At 41.6% G+C, this 18,353-nt stretch overlaps 2 protein-coding genes across 2 annotated transcripts in view; both read right to left on the minus strand.

Annotated features, from left to right (window-relative positions):
• The window catches only part of ctdp1 (CTD (carboxy-terminal domain, RNA polymerase II, polypeptide A) phosphatase, subunit 1), a 150,906-nt gene that overhangs the window by 115,660 nt on the left and 16,893 nt on the right, over window positions 1-18,353 (minus strand). The window lies entirely within an intron of this gene.
• Window positions 8,343-9,926, minus strand: LOC118805905. Its single transcript, XM_036567058.1, has 2 exons — window positions 8,661-9,926; window positions 8,343-8,630 (listed from the first exon to the last, which is right to left on the minus strand). Exons 1-2 carry the CDS (start codon window positions 9,172-9,174, stop codon window positions 8,371-8,373), a joined length of 774 nt encoding a protein of 257 aa, XP_036422951.1. The 5' UTR covers window positions 9,175-9,926; the 3' UTR covers window positions 8,343-8,370.

Consider the following 18,353-nt stretch of genomic DNA (forward strand, 5'->3'; position numbering starts at 1 on the left):
AAGTGATCGTGAAGCTACATTTTAGACCGATCCGATAAAAAATGTCTGCTTATCACGCCGACCCTAGCCCCTACGTCCTTTATTATACGCGACAGGCGGGGTCCGGTTTAGAAGGTTTCAGCGGAGCGCCCGTGCAGTACGGAAGAGGGATCGGCAACGTTTTTCGGGGTTTGTTTAGACTGGCGGTGCCTCTGCTAAAATCGGGCTTCAACTTAGTCAGACCACACCTCAAGACCGCTGCTAAAAATATCGCGAAAGACGTGGTTTCCGCAGCGGCGGGGAAATTACTGGGAAACGCGTCGGAAAGGCGGCAGGAGGGGGAAGGCCTGGTGGTTTTGAGCCGCGCGAATCGACGCATGCGCCCACCGGGGCGTCGCGGTTCCGTACCTTTTAAAAATAAAAGTGTTTTTTCAAAAGGTCTCAGTCTGAACAGGAAGCTGGCGGGTGCGCTCGTCCGCGCCTCTCGTTTAAGGAATAGGAAGAAAAAAAAGAGCGAGCGGAAAACCGGTGCGGGTCCCGACATATTTTAAAAGATGTCTCTCATACACAGCGCCTCGGCGGAATGCATGAAGTCCGAGCTGGACCTATTTACGATCCCTATGACGCAACACAGTATAGAATCCTACAAATACGTAGAAACGCCTCCCATCACGGCCATTACCGAAAACGGCCCCCTGGAATTTTTTATGGCGGGGTCGGGGGACACCTACGTCGATCTGAACCGTTCGCTTTTGTACCTCACGTGCAAAGTTACCAACGCGGACGGAACCGATCTGGCGGCCGGTGCGACCGTAGGTTTGATCAATTACCCCGCGGCCACTCTTTTTAGCCAAGTCGACCTGTCCCTCGGCGATAAGCTCATTTCTCAAAGCGGTTCCACGTACACCTACAGGGCCGTTCTGGAGTGTTTGCTTAACTATTCCGAACCTACTCTGAATTCGCAATTCGCAGCGGGGCTGTTTCGCAAAGACACGGCGGGGCGCATGGACGAAGCTGACCCGAACAGAGACAATGAGGGGTTAACGTGGCGAAGCGCTTATTGCGAAAGGAGCCGAACGTTCGAATTAATGGGACATTTGCATAACGACTTTGCATTTCAGGAAAAGCTTCTTTTAAATTCCGTCGACGTGAGAATCAAGTTAGTTCGTAATAAAAACGAGTTTGTTTTAATGTCGTCGGATCCGAACCCGGGCTATAAACTTCACATTTTAACGGCCCTTTTGTACGTGAAAAGAATACACGTGTCACCCAGTGTGAAACTGGGGCACGCGTCAGCTTTGCTTCAGTCTAACGCGAGGTACCCATTAGAACGAGTTAACGTGAAAGTGTTAAGCGTGCCGGCGGGGGGTCGCGTGTCAAACCAGGATAATCTATTTTTGGGCCAAGTGCCAAAATTCATCGCTATAGGTTTTGTTCATAACGAAGCTTTCAGCGGATCATACGCGCGAAATCCTTTTAATTTTCATCATTACGACGTGGAATCTTTAAATCTCAGCGTGGACGGTGTGTCCTACCCGTCCACGCCTTTTCGACCCCTTTTTCCCAGACAGCGCTGCCTGCGAGAATACTTCAGCCTGGTCGAGGCTACGGACAGAGGGTTGAGGGACCAGCCTTTGGCCATCTCTCGTGAAGATTTTTCTCAGGGCTACTGTTTATTCGCGTTCAACTTGACCCCCGACGAAAGCTCGGGCGAACACGTTTCCTTAATACAGTCGGGGCACGTTAGACTGGACCTCCGGTTTCGAGCGCCTTTGCCCAACACCATAAACATCATCGTGTTTGCGGTTTTTGACAACGTGTTAGAAATTAATCACAAACGTGAAGTGCTTATGGACTATTTTTAAAAAAAATGGACACCAGACAGATCGCTAAAGCCATGCGATGCACCCTCGGTTTCAGAGGCGTATTCGCCTGCGATCAACTACCTCGGGTGTTAAAACACACACCTCCGTCCTGTTTTATTTTGAATACACATCCTCATACACGACCTGGGGAACACTGGTTGGCTGTTTTAATATTGTCAGATGGAAATGCAGAGTTTTTTGATTCCTACGGGTTTCCGCCGGACTCTGAATTTTTCCCCAGTTACATCATGCTTTTTCTAAAAAATAATTCACGACGAGTTTTGTGTAACGCTAGACAAGTTCAAGACCATAGGTCGGACGCCTGCGGACATCATTGCGTGTATTTTCTAAAACAGCGTATGAAGGGTCTTACGTTTTCTCAGGTTCTAAATTCTTATACCACCGATTTACGAGAAAATGATCGCTCTGTTAAAAAATTTGTAAAAAGTTTGCTGCGGATAGATTCTTACTGTCATATTGTACACGGAGTACAAAGTTGTGTTTACCGTTGTGATTTTATCAATAAATGATTACAAAATGATCTTTTAACGTCTGTGTGATTATATATTTCAATAAAATCGCTACGCTTTAAAAAATGTTTACTTTATTCAAACACACACACAAGAAAAACATATTAAAAGAGTTGAAAAATATGAGACTATGTTTTAATGAAAAAAACAAAGCATAAAATGTACTTTGAATCAGATATAAATGATGTGGTTATTTAAACATACGAATGAAAGCATTTTGGTTTTAATAAAAATGTGAAAAGATTCAAACATACACATTACCCGTTGGTTTAAAAATGACACGATTATAAAAAGCATAAAATGTACTTTGATTCAGATATAAATGATGTGGTTATTTAAGCATACGAATGAAAACATTTCTTAATACGACATCCACCCCGGAGGTTCAAAGTGTGTTTTTCTATTTCTTTTTTTTTTAACCCGCGAGGGCGTACTCGCAGGCGTGCTAAACGTTAAAGAATTATCAACGGACCCTTTGATGTGTTTGTATTTTTCCATCTCTCGCCTTACAGAAGAATTACCCAAGGCCCCCGAAGGAACGTTGGCGTCCGCCAAGCTGCGAAGGAAACTGCTCCACCCGACGGGCTTGTAATTCAGCTTCTGATAAGAGGTTGCCGTTTTTAACAAATCAAATATATGACTCCCTTCCACGACATCCCCTCTGTACACGAATTCGCCGCGAGTCGTCCACGCGTTTTCCAGCGCGTCCATAATCAGTCGGGCTTTGTTTCTCGAACGAGCGGGCAAGTGTTCCAGAACCTTTGTGGAGAAGCCGTCAGGTGTTTTACTTTCTCGTTTTTCTCCTTCTTCTTCTTCTTTAGGTGGAGGTAAACTTAAAGTCAGTTCTTTTTTTTCCAAAGATTTTTGTTTGACCAGAGTCAGATATTTCCGCAAAAGTTGAGAATACAAATCCAGTTTGGTGTCCGCGGATAAATCCTTTCTCTCCAACAGGGATTTAATCTCCCGCTCCAGTTCATTCTCGCTGTTTTCCCTAATGTCTCCTTTAGAGGAGGAGGAGGAGGGTGTGAGTTTTTGCAATTGGTCGGCAGAGACTAGGTACAGTTTTCGCGCGTGGTTCATTGCTGCCTGGGGGTTAGCATTTGTAACACAAAAGGCAGGGCCGCGGCTATTAACGGGCCGATAAACCCCCCCTTCTGAATGAGTTTACGCTTGCGCCCAAACGGATAACTTTTGTCAGCCAGATGTCTTAAACAGCGTCGCCTTTTCTTAAACTGTTTATACTGAGAGTCAGTCAGCGGGACGTTGCCTTTTAAAACGTTTAAAACGATTTCGCATATGGCCAAAATCACGTATTTGGGTAAATTTTTTTTGTCGGCTTTATTGTTTCTCTTGGCGTTTATCCAAGCGCTTAGAAAAGGGAGAGCTTTTCTTAAACGGGCTGACGTCATTTTTAAAAAAAATCTATGTTTTAGGTACGTACACCACAGATTCTTGTCCGGGTAACAGCCCGCTCCGCAACCTAAATGTTTCTGGCGTTTCGGCTTTAAGATCCACAATTAAATAACCGAAAGGTTTACTCGTAGCGTCCTGGAACGATTCCAGGAAATATTTCGATACATTTGTTTAGCCAAAATTGAAATGTGTAACTTATCTCTAGGGTTTTTAAAGAGTATCAGGTAGGAGGCGTTTAAACTAAGTGTGCGAGAATTCTTTCCTTTATAAAATAGATTCTGCGTCAAATATATCACGCTAAGATTATTGTGGTGAGAATATCTCGTGAAAGCCCTTTCTAATTCTACCGACTGACTCATAACGTCCATCATATCGTCCAGAACGATCAGAGGACCCCCTCCCCCTCCTCCTCCTCCTCCTCCTCCTTCTCCTGATCGTCGTCCTTGTAGTTCATCGTCGTGCAGGCTGCTCGGTGCTCCTTGAACGAAAACCACGTCGGGCATAAGCTCCAGTAGTTCGTCGTAACTTTTTTGCCAGTTTTCATAAAACCACATGATTTTGCCAGGCTTCCCGTTGAGAGTTTTGGAAGAACATTCCAAAAGTCTTTGCACAAAGCACGTCTTCCCCGAACGGCTCGGTCCGGCCAAAATACATGTAAACGGCAACTTTAATCTGACGTCAAAATCCATAAGGCACCGTGGTAAAGTCGGGTCTCAGTATTCTCTTGTTATAAATTAATGAAAATTTTTTCAGAGCTCTGACGTTCCGCAGAGCCAAGCGTTTTTTGTTTCTTTGAATTAAAAGGGTCTCGGTCAGCAGAGTGTCGGATCGCCCCGTGCTAACGTGCTGCTCCACCAGCCGTTTAAAGGAATCAAAATGAAGAATTTTAGAAGTCTCCGGATTAACTGTAAACCCCTTGACCTTCAGAGAAACTTGCCCGCCGGCTGTGACGAAACAATAGCTTTTGGGTCCTGTAGACACAAATTCCTTGATATAATCTCCATCCGTTAGCTGATTCGACAGATCACCGAGATAAAACCCCGTGGGAGGAGTGTATTCCCCCGGTTTCGCCGTGAACATGACAGAATCCGTATCAAAATATAACACCCGCTTTTGTAATTTTTCTAGCACATCGTACAGTTTTAATCGTCCGTAAGCCGCCGTGAAAACGGCCACAAATACATTAGAAACCACGGGTTTTTGCAAATAATCCTTTTTGTACTGCCACTGGACCAAAGCAACGTCGTCGTTAATAAAAGTAAAATAAGAAATGCGTTTATGTTTGCAAAACATCAGTTCTAAAAAGTCACGAGGCTCCGTTATTAATTCCGTGTTCATCCGATTCGTTCTCTGTCCAAATTTCCCCCAGAGAGCGTTCAGAAACAGTTTGCTAATACTCCTCTGAGCGGGGTTAAATCCGATTTTTGACACATCCAGTTGGACACCTTCGTGTCGCTTAAACTTAAACAAATAGTCATTTTTCTCAGCGTCGGTGTTCACGCCCGGAGGAAAGCCGCTGGCTTCCACTTTGTTTTTCAAATGTAAATCGATGTATCCTGCGAACAAATCGCAGGAGTTTTGCTCAAAGTGCCAAACCTCGTACACTTTCCCGATCGTGTAGCCGTGGTTTAAACTCCTTTTGATCTCCTCCGTGCAATAAACACCCGTTATGGCTCTCTCTTCTTCCGAATGTCGACACGCGTCCCCGGCCTCCTCCTCCGCGCAGGTTCTACAAAGGGTGAAAACTAATTTGTTTAGTTTATCACATCTAAAAGGCAACACGGGGTGGAAAAGATTTCTTGGGGGGTAGATTTTGACTCTGGCGATGCCAAAGTACTCTCTGATGTCTTTAAAATCGGTCACAATCACCGTCGGGTGTCCAATGGGGTAGGCCATACGCTTGTTGCAGTAAGGATATAAACTCGTAAAGTCCAAGTAATGGATTTTTTCGTCCGGGGCGGTTTTGTGCAGCAAACGGATGGCGTTGGTCCGTCCGCCGTACAGAGCGTCTCTCGGGTTCATTTTCTCCGGAAAATCACAGCTTTTCAAAAATGTCTTTAGCTCCCCGTTGTCCGCTTTCAGCTTAATCCACGTATGTTCCCACATGATCCTAACGTTATATCCCAAGGATTTCAGATATTCCAACCGTTCCGTGGTGCGTTGATAAAGTTCACCTTGTAACTCACCGGTCAGAGGGTTTTCGGCGTTAGGGTCCGAACATTTCGGACACCCGTGAAACACGCAGCCCAGAAATTCAAACACGGTGTTGGTCCGTTCGCAAAACCCGTCCACAAAAATAGATCCGACTTTCTTTTCCCCCATGTTCAGCGCGTGTTGGACAAAAACGTTCTCCTTGAACTTGACAAACTCTAACCACTGTATACTGCAATTTGAAAAACTTTTGTTTTTTTTTCATAAAATAACGCGGCCCCGTTAAGGCCAGACACCTATCCGGCAAAAAGTTTGTTCTGTACAGGCTTAGCGCGGCGCTGGCTATGGTGACGTGTTGAAACGGGTCCACGTTGGCCATGGACAGCACTCGTTCTCTGAATATCATGCAGGCTTTTCTTAAAATAACCACATCATTCTTACAATATTGGTACAGCTCCTTTTTTAAATTAAACACACCGTTTTTTACAGAATCGTACCAGTTTATAAATTCAGTCCGCTCCGTAGGAGCCATTTGTGAATATCCGTACATATCAGGTTTCGGGTAACGTCCAACATAACACAAATTATCTTTTGTGTGAAAATAATGAGGAAAATAACCCTTTTTCTCATTTTCAAAACCAAAACTTTTGGGTAAATCAGCCAGTTTTGTTTGGAAGAAGCTCAGGCTGTCTATGTAACGTTGTTTGAAAAAAATATCGGTCATGCATAAGATTTTATTTCCTTGAGTAATGAGATGCGGTACTATTTTGTTCTTTGTTAGGTAATTTAGCATAAAATACGAATCATAACCGCTGCTGTTGTGAGCGATAAATGTATACTTTTTGTATCTGTTTTTTCTAAAACGTTTAAAAAACTTTGCTATGCAGTCGTGACCCGTGGCGCACCAATGTCGACCTTCGTACGTGACGGTGTGTATATGTATCGCCGCGTGCTCGTTTTGTTCCGTAAAACGGGACTCTATGTCAAAAAATACATATTTCTGCGTTTGCGGCCTCGGCAAAGTGGGTCTGATAAAACATTGGTGTTTAGAGGGATCCTCTTTCTCGGCTAAAGGCGACTTGCAAATGTTACACGTGGTCCGGGGGCACTTGTGGTGTTTGGTCGTCACTATGTATGAGCGATTACAGTTTTCACACCATTTAACTTTCTCACAATAACCCATTCGTTTGTGGTGTGAAAAACAATCCTGTGACCTGCAGAATCTAAGACACTCCGCGCACCTCAAAACGTTCTCGGTTTTTAAACAAACCCTCTGACACACGTTACACATAAAATCGCAGCGGTGCGTGTATTTACTGTGCGAATACGGCTTGTGACAGGCTTTGCACACATGTTTAACACCGAGAAAACCTTTTAAATTCAAAATACCATAATAATGATTGTTTAGCAAAAGAAGGTAATAGGTCTTCTCGTGCGGCTGTTCATGCGTTTGGAAAGTCTGAAACGAACCACCGTTGTTTACTCTGTAAAGAATCACAATTTTGACGTTTAAAAACTGTTCGAATAAAGTCACGTCGTTAAATGAAACTAAATGTTCCGGTGAAATATTTAACCGATTTAAAAGTAATAGAGCTTCCTTTTGACATTCGCTTTGGGTCAAACCCGGTTTCATCACACCCGTCAAACTACACGCGAAGCAGGAATTTTGGTAAGCGTTTAAAAATATAACTAAATGCCTACTTTTTTTTGTAAGTATTTCCGATGACAAAATACTGTTTATCATTCTGGAATAACCTATTCCGCCTCGAAAGTTTCTCACTATCTGAACGTTCAGTGTGAGTGATTTGTCGCTTAACAGTTTTTTATTTGATTGAACAACCGATTCTACGTAATTCAGAAAATGTTCAGCGTTCAGCTCCTCTGCGTTAGTTTGAAATATCACGGGCGAGAACAGGCTTTCACCTTTCAAACTTATTTGTATAATGTCATCCCCTTGTGAAACCTGTCTGGCTTTTTGTAACAAACGATCTACTCGATTGTGTAGAGCCTGCGTGAACTGAATTAAATTCAAACCTGTACCTAGATCCGATAAATTTATTTGATAATTGTATTCACTGTGATTAAACATGGGTCTGTGTCTCTCCCTCACCCCATCCCCCTCCCCGCTTGTGGAGGGCCTGCTGATCGAAAGGTCTTCTGCGTGAATTTCAGGGTCTGCCGCCTGACACCTCCGTTCACACCCCGTCGAAGCGCTCCCATTTGCTCCATCGTTAACGTGTGACGCGTGTCCTTCGCTCTGCGGTGGTAACTCCCCCAAAGTCGATGCGTTGATATGCTGCATAAAAACATCCTGATTCGCTCCATCGTCAGCGTGTGAGGTAAAATCCGATAAATCCCATTCGTTCTGCGACGGTAATCCATCCTCAGCTTCGGTCAATATTCCTGTATCGTTTTGCTGAGCGACACTCATTCTATTGAATGAAGTCGCAGCGAAAAGTTCTGTCCACTAAAGTTTCAAGTTCAAACAAATCGACCGGATCTTCGACGTTTAGAAAGTTTACACCCCCGTTTGTCGCAACATGTTCAAATTCGTCGTTCTGTACCCTGTCATCAAAAAAAGATACAGCGTTGTCGTTAAATAAAACAGATCTCATCGTTGATGTCAAATTAGCAGAAACTCTCGACTCATCAACTCGCTCCTCGTAATCGGAGACCGGGCTGTAATCTGCGATCGACGGTCCGTCACCTGTGTTGGCACCGACTTTCGGCGTGTTGCAAACACGGTCGCCGGGTCGTGGCTGACAAACCCCCGGAATCTCTTCCTCCTCCTCCTCCTCCTCCTCCTCCTCCTGGTCCGGTCGCGGCGGCGAGCGGACCGTGGCGGTGATACAGTTGACACAGTTGGTGACGTTGCAAACGATCACGCTGGGTCTTTCTTGAACCGCCGCCGAGTTTGTCGCATCTTTTTCAGGGGTGATACAAATAACTTCATCCACCGCCCCCGCTCTGAGTGATTCGTCTGAACCTGTGCCGCTGAAAGATCGCCACACGATCACGCTGGGTCTTTCCTGAACGACAGCTGAGTTTGGCGCGTCCTTTTCTGGGGTGTTGCGAACAACACCATCCTCCACTGTGGATGATTCGTCAGAATCTGTGAGAACCATCGTACTTCTCGCAGATTCGGTGTCAGACTCGTACTCGGAGTCGGTCGATAAGTTTATCACCTCAGCTTCACCCCCAGCAGGGGTATTGTAATTGCTCGCAAACTGGTCCATAATGAGTAACTTTTACAACTATTATGGCTCTCGGCCAGTTTTTATAGTATTGTGAGGAGAAAAACAACACGACACCTGTTCAATTATTAGTCACGCTTAGCAGAACGGGGGCCCCCCACTTGCTGCTGTCACTCAAAAACACAACAACAACAACTACGTCATACCATTACATCATGGGAATCTTTTTTTCCAAAACACATCTTTTTTTCCAAAACACATCCTGGGAATCTTTTGAAAATTATTCCCACGCATCATACCGGGCAAACCTCGGGTAGTTATCAAAAAGCATTCACACACACACACACACACACACCATACCCCGACCCAACCACCCCACCCCACCCCAACCCACCCCACCCCACCGACGGTAAGTCCTCGCATCTTTTTTTTTAATTATTTTTCATCCTTACTCTTATTTTTTCACACCTCTTTAAACTTTTACATCATTTTTTTCATTAACACTTCTCAAGAGGGGAAAATTTTGCTCACGCTTGCCACCCCTCCCAACACGCACCCTGGGGAAAATTCAACATTTTATCACCGGAAAAAAAAAAAATTCTTTACAACCTACAATAGTTGTTCACAGTTTTTACACACATCACCTCCTGGGAAAATTAGTTGCAATTTTGACATGTGACGTCATATAACTGATGTTTACATTTTACACACACCAACCCCTGGGAAATTTTTTTACATATTTCACATGTGATGTCATACCACTGATGTTTACATTTTTATACACATCAACCCCCTGGGAAAATACTTTACATATTTCACATGTGACGTCACGCATAACTCATAAATCATTTTGACATTTACCGGGGTTAATAACTACTGCTATATTCTTCTTCTTATTCTTTTTCTGCCCTAAAACGGTTTGTGGAGAAGACACCGTAAGTCATCCAAAGACCAAACTTAGAGGTTAGGTGTAGATTCCCCCCCACTACTCAGGCAACTGAAATGACCCCAGTTGGCCTGATGGTGGCGCTACAGAGCAACATTTTACGTTTTTGCCCATATCTCCTGAACCATGGGGGCTACCCTCAAAATTCTTGCTTCTACATAATTCTTGCTTTATTCTACATCAACGCCTCACTGCAAGTTTTTAGCTCCGCCCCAAAATTTATCACCATAATTGGCAAAATATGTGACACCTACATTTTTCTACTAGTCTGAGGTTTTTCACGATATCAACACAATATTGGTCTCAAAATGTTCAGGGGAGTCTGGAGGTCAAGAATTATCAAAAAATGTTAAATATTTGTAAACAGTATGGCTGGCACATGCCAATTAATCCCCTCTGGGTTTGGCTTAATTCACATAAATGGCTACAGATCGAGAATGATTTGGCCAATTCACATCAAACTTATCAGTCCTGTACCCCACATGATTCTGTGGAAGCCCACCAAGGTTGATACTGATTCCTCAATAGTGGGCGCTATAACAGCCAAAAATACACTGCTCAAAAAAATAAAGGGAACACTTAAACAACATAATATAACTCCAAGTAAATCAAACTTCTGTGAAATCAAACTGTCCACTTAGGAAGCAACACTGATTGACAATCAATTTCACATGCTGTTGTGCAAATGGAATAGACAACAGGTGGAAATCATTGGCGATTAGCAAGACACACTCAATAAAGGAGTGGTTCTGCAGGTGGGGACCACAGACCACTTCTCAGTACCTATGCTTTCTGGCTGATGTTTTGGTCACTTTTGAATGTTGGTGGTGCTTTCACACTCGTGGTAGCATGAGACGGACTCTACAACCCACACAAGTGGCTCAGGTAGTGCAGCTCATCCAGGATGGCACATCAATGCGAGCTGTGGCAAGAAGGTTTGCTGTGTCTGTCAGCGTAGTGTCCAGAGCCTGGAGGCGCTACCAGGAGACAGGCCAGTACACCAGGAGACGTGGAGGAGGCCGTAGGTGGGCAACAACCCAGCAGCAGGACCGCTACCTCCGCCTTTGTGCAAGGAGGAACAGGAGGAGCACTGCCAGAGCCCTGCAAAATGATCTCCAGCAGGCCACAAATGTGCATGCGTCTGCACAAACGGTTAGAAACCGACTCCATGAGGATGGTATGAGGGCCCGACGTCCACAGATGGGGGTTGTGCTCACAGCCCAACACCGTGCAGGACGCTTGGCATTTGCCAGAGAACACCAGGATTGGCAAATTCGCCACTGGCGCCCTGTGCTCTTCACAGATGAAAGCAGGTTCACACTGAGCACATGTGACAGACGTGACAGAGTCTGGAGACGCCGTGGAGAGCGATCTGCTGCCTGCAACATCCTTCAGCATGACCGGTTTGGCAGTGGGTCAGTAATGGTGTGGGGTGGCATTTCTTTGGAGGGCCGCACAGCCCTCCATGTGCTCGCCAGAGGTAGCCTGACTGCCATTAGGTACCGAGATGAGATCCTCAGACCCCTTGTGAGACCATATGCTGGTGCGGTTGGCCCTGGGTTCCTCCTAATGCAGGACCATACTAGACCTCATGCGGCTGGAGTGTGTCAGCAGTTCCTGCAAGATGAAGGCATTGAAGCTATGGACTGGCCCGTCCGTTCCCCAGACCTGAATCCGATTGAGCACATCTAGGACATCATGTCTCGCTCCATCCACCAACGTCACGTTGCACCACAGACTGTCCAGGAGTTGGCGGATGCTTTAGTCCAGGTCTGAGAGGAGATCCCTCAGGAGACCATCTGCCACCTCATCAGGAGCATGCCCAGGCGTTGTAGGGAGGTCATACAGGCACGTGGAGGCCACACACAATACTGAGCCTCATTTTGACTTGTTTTAAGGACATCACATCAAAGTTGGATCAGCCTGTAGTGTGTTTTTCCACTTTAATTTTGTGTGTGACTCCAAATCCAGGCCTCCATTGGTTAATAAATTTGATTTCCATTGATGATTTTTGTGTGATTTTGTTGTCAGCACATTCAACTTTGTACAGAACAAAGTATTCAATGAGAATATTTCATTCATTCAGATCTAGGATGTGTTATTTGAGTGTTCCCTTTATTTTTTTGAGCAGTGTATGTTTCTCAGCAACCGCTTGGCCAATTGAGCTGAAACTTTGCGTGCTGTATCCATGGCCTAATATAAGATCTATTAAGGACAACTGAATCATTTGACAAATATGGCCGCCATTGGCCAATAAGCTTTCAACAGGCATTTGGAGGGCTTAGCATTGGCCAATCATCACAAAAATTATATCATGTGTCCCCATAGGCAATCTCTAATAGCCTATAAAGTTTGACCTCAATTGGCCATGAGGTGGCACTATAGAGTATAAACGAGAATAAGTCCTATACATTTTATCATATCAAAATAAAACAATAAATATCATTGCTTACACTGAGCATGATATTTTATCCAATACAAGTCTTTTTTTATCCAATACAAGTCTTTTTCATCAATGTTTGAAAATTGAGCTTTTCGAACAAGTCTGTGGATTTTGAAACAACTGTTTCAATTTTGGTCTTAAAACAATCCGTGGAGTCCGTAGGTAAATAATTATCAAAAAAAAAACCTTGACTTTATTGCAAAGAACAGCCATGAGACACCAATGAATCTGTTCGGCCTGGACTTTTCTGACTTAGGGGGCTATAGATTCTTTAGTTTTTAGGTGATTGTGATAAATCTTGGTAAACTTGTACACTAATGTTTTCTGATCAAACATGCAAAGTTTCATTTAAATTGATTATCATAAGCCCCTACAATACTTAATCTAGTGCGTAATTATTAATATGTCATTATATTCTTCTATGAATGAAATAAAGAAAAGATAATGGTTTTAAATTACACATCTTATTAATGTCTAAAACATTGCAATTATATGTCTGTTCCAAAATTGCACAGGAAATGTGGAAATTTGAGTTAAAGCCAGGATGGCCACATAATTAATAAGGGTAATATCTTTTCTGCCCAGCAGAGGGAGCATCAGCATTAAATGCAAATTATGACTTCAAACATACTTATGGTCATAGTCTTTGCAACATCTATCTTGCGGCAAAGGAACTTTCTGAATTTTATGTATTCCACTGAGCCAAGCAATTTTGCTTATAAAAGTCTTTTAAAAAACTCTATTGTTTTTCTGTAAATCATCGGAGTTTGAAAACTGATGTTTTCATACTGCTTGCTGAAATGTTTTTGCAATGTCTCAAACTTGGTCTCTAAACAACCGTCAAAGTCTCAAGATCAATAATTATTTAAAAAACCTTGGCTTTTAAGCACAATGTTATTGCAAGTTATGGATCAATCAGTTTGGTCCAGCCGATTCAGAAACAAGGGACCACAAATCTGTCACTTATGCTCTGATTGTGACCAAAAATGATATATACATTGCAAATAATAAGCTGAGGAAACCTATGAGATTTGGCTTGAATTGGCTTAAGTTGGCTTTTACAATGCTCAATGTACTGCCAACAATCTAAAACGTAATTATCCCTGTCTAAGATTAAAATAAAGACATGACTATTGTTTCAAATTCTGCATCTTAATAAGAATTAACACTTTGCAAATATGTGTAGGTTGCTTAACTGTACAGGAAATCATATAATTTGATTTCAGCAAATTTTAATCAGAGCACAAGAGGTGTTTTATATTTCTCTGGCCACCAGAGGGAGCCAAATCAGTAACTGCAAATGTCAATGTTCAACTAATTAATAAAAAATATACTATTAGTGTAAAGCTTTACTCTATGTCTTTAGGTCAAGACAATTTCTGTACTTTTTGCTTTCCACTGAGCCAAGCAATTTTGCATATACAAGTCTTTTAAAAAACTTTATTGTTTTTCTGTAAATCATCAGAGTTTGAAAACTGATGTTTTCATACTGTTTGCTGAAATGTTTTTGCAACGTCTCAAACTTGGTCTCTAAACAACTGTCAAAGTCTCAAGATAAATAATTATTTAAAAATCTTGGATTTTAAGCACAATATTATTGCAAGTTATGTATCGGTCAGTGCGATCCAGCCTATTCGGAAACGAGGGACCACAAATCTGTCACTTATGCTCCGATTGTGACCAAAAATGATAGCGCAAGAGGTGTTTTATATTTCTCTGGCCACCAGAGGGAGCAGAAATCAGCAACTGCAAATCTCAATGCTGAACTAATTAATAAAAAATATACAATTAGTGGAAACCTTTACTGTATGTCTTTAGGTCAAGACCATTTTGCTTTCCACCGTGCCTGACAATTTTGCAAATACAAGTCTTTTAAAAAACTATTGTTTTTCTTGCATTGTCTTAAACCTTTGTTTCAAAAAAAAACATTGAAGTCTCAAGATCAATAATTGTTTAAAAATCTTGGCTTTTAAGCACAATGTTATTGCAAGTTATACAATAATCAGTTCGGTCCAGCCTATTCGGAAACAAGGGACCACAAATCTGTCACTTATGCTCTGACTGTGACCAAAATCGATTTGTATATTGATAATAATCAGTTGAGGAAATGTATGGCATTTGGCTTGATTCTGCTTATGTTAGCTCTTACAATGTAATTATTCCTGTCTAAGAATAAAAACAATAAAAACATGACAATTGTTTCAAATTATGCATCTTAATGAGACATAAAATCCTGTTATTTGATTTCAGCAAATTTTGTTCAGAGCAACAGTTTTTTTTCCTCTGGCCACCAGAGAGAGCCAAATTAGTAACTGCACATGTCATTGTTGACATTTACATGGAAAGCTTTACTCTATGTCTTTAAGCAAAGAGCATTTCTAAATTTTTATGTTTTCCACTAAGCCTAACAATTTTGCAAATACAAGTGTTAAAAAACTTTCAGTAATATCACAGTTGAAAAACTTCTTCTTAAAACAATCATATTGAAAATATGACTTTTAAGCACAGTGTGGCTGAAGATTTGAATAAATTGAGGTGAACTGGCTTATTCTTCCATGAAAGGCTAATAATACACCAATAATTGTCTGAATATAACCATATTTGACACAAATATACAAAACGACAAACTGACAGTGTATTATGATTTCATTTGGAATTATACTCCTCAATAGACAAAGTAATTGCAAGGTGGAAACTAATTCCCAAAATGGTGCTCGGTTCCTTATTACCGATAAATTCTCTCAAAAAAACAGGTCTGCTGTGGGCCTCTTGTAGCTCACCATGAAAACATCCGCCTTTGAAGATTAAGGTTGTGGGTTTGATTCCCTGTCACAGATGTTAGATGGTGCTGTAGCAGTTGTTGTGAACAAACACTTAATTATCTTAATCTTAATGAAGGGTCTTCCTTAAAAATCCAACGATTTGCTGCCTTCTATGTCCAGAGACATGAAATTTGCTTATGCTGCTACTTTGTCCTAAAATGGTGTGTGGTTCCTTGTTGCTTCCTTCCAATAAAGTTTTGTTTCAAATACTGCAATTTTGCCACAGATGTCTTGTGGCTCACCATTAGAGCCTCTGCCTTTGAACTCCAGGGTCATGGGTTCAAATCCCTGTCAAGGGTAATGGTTAAACTGAGTTGGATAATGGTTAAACTGAGTTGTGTAGATTGTAGCAGATGTATCACCTAGTGATCTTAATCATAGGAAAACGAGATCTTTCTTAAAGATCTGCTGCCTTCTACGACCAGCAGCCACTACTGGACCCCGCAGACTGGACTATATATAACCAAAATTGTCAAAAAGAAAAAAAAAAAAAAAGTTAGTAATACAATGACAACTGAGCACATGATAAACTATTAAATATTACAAATATTAATATATCAAGGATGAATGTAAATAAACAAAAGAGGATTATATTACATATAAACTACACTCAATTAGCCACTGTAAAAGAGATAAGAAAAAGAATACAAACATGTAAACATGCCCATTGGGGAGGGGAAGGGGAGAAAAAAAAGAGTCCCTTGGCACACAAGTCTTCTTTCTAAATAATCATCTAAACAACTGACAAAGTGCAACAGTAAAGTAACAAAGTACTGAATTACAGAATTACACTACAGGTGGTTCCTCGTGGTGTAGCTCTCATTTTTTGAAGTTTAACAAAATGTAAGAGATTGCTCAGCCAACAGAAAGTAGATGGTGGAGTAAGTGATTTCCACCTGAGTAAAATAAGCCCTCTAACTAATAGAGTAGCAAATTCTATGAAATACACTTTGTAGCTTGATTTCAATAGAGTAGATGACAACACTCCAAACAAGATAGTTACAAGATCAACTGGTACATTCAGAATCTTAGAAAGGAATATATCAGACTAAAATTTATGAAGGGAAGGACAAGATGAAAACATATGGCTGGGGCTTGCTGACATCTATCACATAGAGGACTTACATCAGCAAAAAAATCTGAAAGCTTAACTATATTCCAATGAGTATGATGAAGAATTTTGAATTGTATAAGACCATGTCTGACACAGAAAGAGGAAAAGTGAACACAATGAAAAATTGCTTCCCATATATCACCCGCCATACTTTTCCCACTGGCTCTTAATAGTAAAGAAAGGGTAATTATATACTGAAAAAAAATCTAGCATACATATTTTATATTATACCTTTTCCGCTTACAGCAAAAAAAAAGTGGGAAAATGGGGCGTGTTGTCATGGACAAAGCTGCAGTCCTATAGATACTAAAAATATGCGTTATTAGGCAGCTGAAATTTGTTTAAGTTGTTGAAATGACACCCCAAATGATTTCCCATCGTTATACATATTACTAAAGAATGCAATACCTAGATCTGACCACAATGAAAATGCTCCACTCATTACAGATGGAAGAAAAGTGTGCTTGCGATGTAGAGGGGGCATGTAACAAGAATGCCTTAAGCCCGAAGTCATGTTTAAACTGCGTCCAATTCTTGAGTGTGGATCTATTACGTTTTTAATATAGAGTACAGCAGAACAATTTACTGAGTATAGAAGTGCTGATAAAGAGGATGCTCTACATGAAAAGAGCTCCATTTTTAGCCAAGAAATATGTCTTTTTATCAAATTGTAACCAATAGTGTATTACACGAAGATTAGTGTCCCAATAATAAAATTGAAAATTGGGTAATGCAAATCCTCCTGAGTTTTGGGGTCTTTCTAAATGTATTTTCAGAAGCCTTGGGGGCCTCCCACTCCAAAGGAATCCCAATATAATCCCATCTAATCTGTGGAAGAACGATTTAGTTCGGAAAATTCGTAAGCACTAAAAAAAAAGGTATAAGAATTTAAGAAGGATGTTTATTTTGATCAAATTAATGTGTCCAGCTGAAGATAGGAGAAGTAGTGGCCAGTGGTGTATTTTGTCTGTAGTCTGGTAACAGTAAGAACATAAGAAATCCTCAAAAAAAAAGCCCAAAGGACCAAAACATAAATGAAAAAAAAATTTAATAAAAAATAAAATAATAATAAAATAATAACAATAAAAATCAACTGCTGAATGCATTTTCTCTCCCCAAACATGTTATAGACCAAATTTCAGCCTTGGCTGCTCACTGGAGGATCTTATCCCTGACGTGATAGTAATGTACCCTGATAACAAAGGGCCACTGTGGTTTTCCCTCGTATAGCTTGGCTCGAAGCAAGCAATGTGATCTGTCGAGCAGGGGTTTCTCATCGAAACCTAGGATGTCTTGCAACAGCTGAGCGATGAAATCAGTCAGGCGCTGTCCCGCCAGACCTTCAAGCATGCCCAGCAAATTATGTCTTCTCGGTGTGCCTTCAAAATCGTCTCATTTTGCTTTCAGTTGCTTTACTTCTGAAGAGAGTTCAGTCAGTATGGCTTTGATACCAATAACAACACTGCTCAGAGATGAAGAGCAACTTTCCAGTTCATCAATGCAGGACAATGCATTGTTGACTTCTGCTGGCAAAATGTCGATTTCTTGAGGATAGGAGCAGAGACTTTGTCAAGTAGAGAAGAAGTCTTTACTGCGCGCAGTCTCATACCGAGCAAGTCTAACTAAGCTTACAATAAGATGGATTTAAATAGTCAACCATGTAAACCACACCTTCTTGTTGTCCCTTTATTTAAACGACCCAGAACTTGATGGGCGCTTGCCTCTACCTTTGTAATTAAAATACAGGTGTTGAGGCCTACCCAGGAATTTACAGCCCCATCTAGGAGCCAGGATGTCTCAGAGATATCTCTACAACAATGGCATTGCTAGATTGGGGAGCTATAGATAACCAGATGTAAAATAGGCTAACCATTGGAGGTTGTTACATGACAAAGG

This window comes from Colossoma macropomum, unplaced genomic scaffold, assembly GCF_904425465.1.
Source record: "Colossoma macropomum unplaced genomic scaffold, Colossoma_macropomum, whole genome shotgun sequence".
Taxonomy (NCBI): domain Eukaryota; kingdom Metazoa; phylum Chordata; class Actinopteri; order Characiformes; family Serrasalmidae; genus Colossoma; species Colossoma macropomum.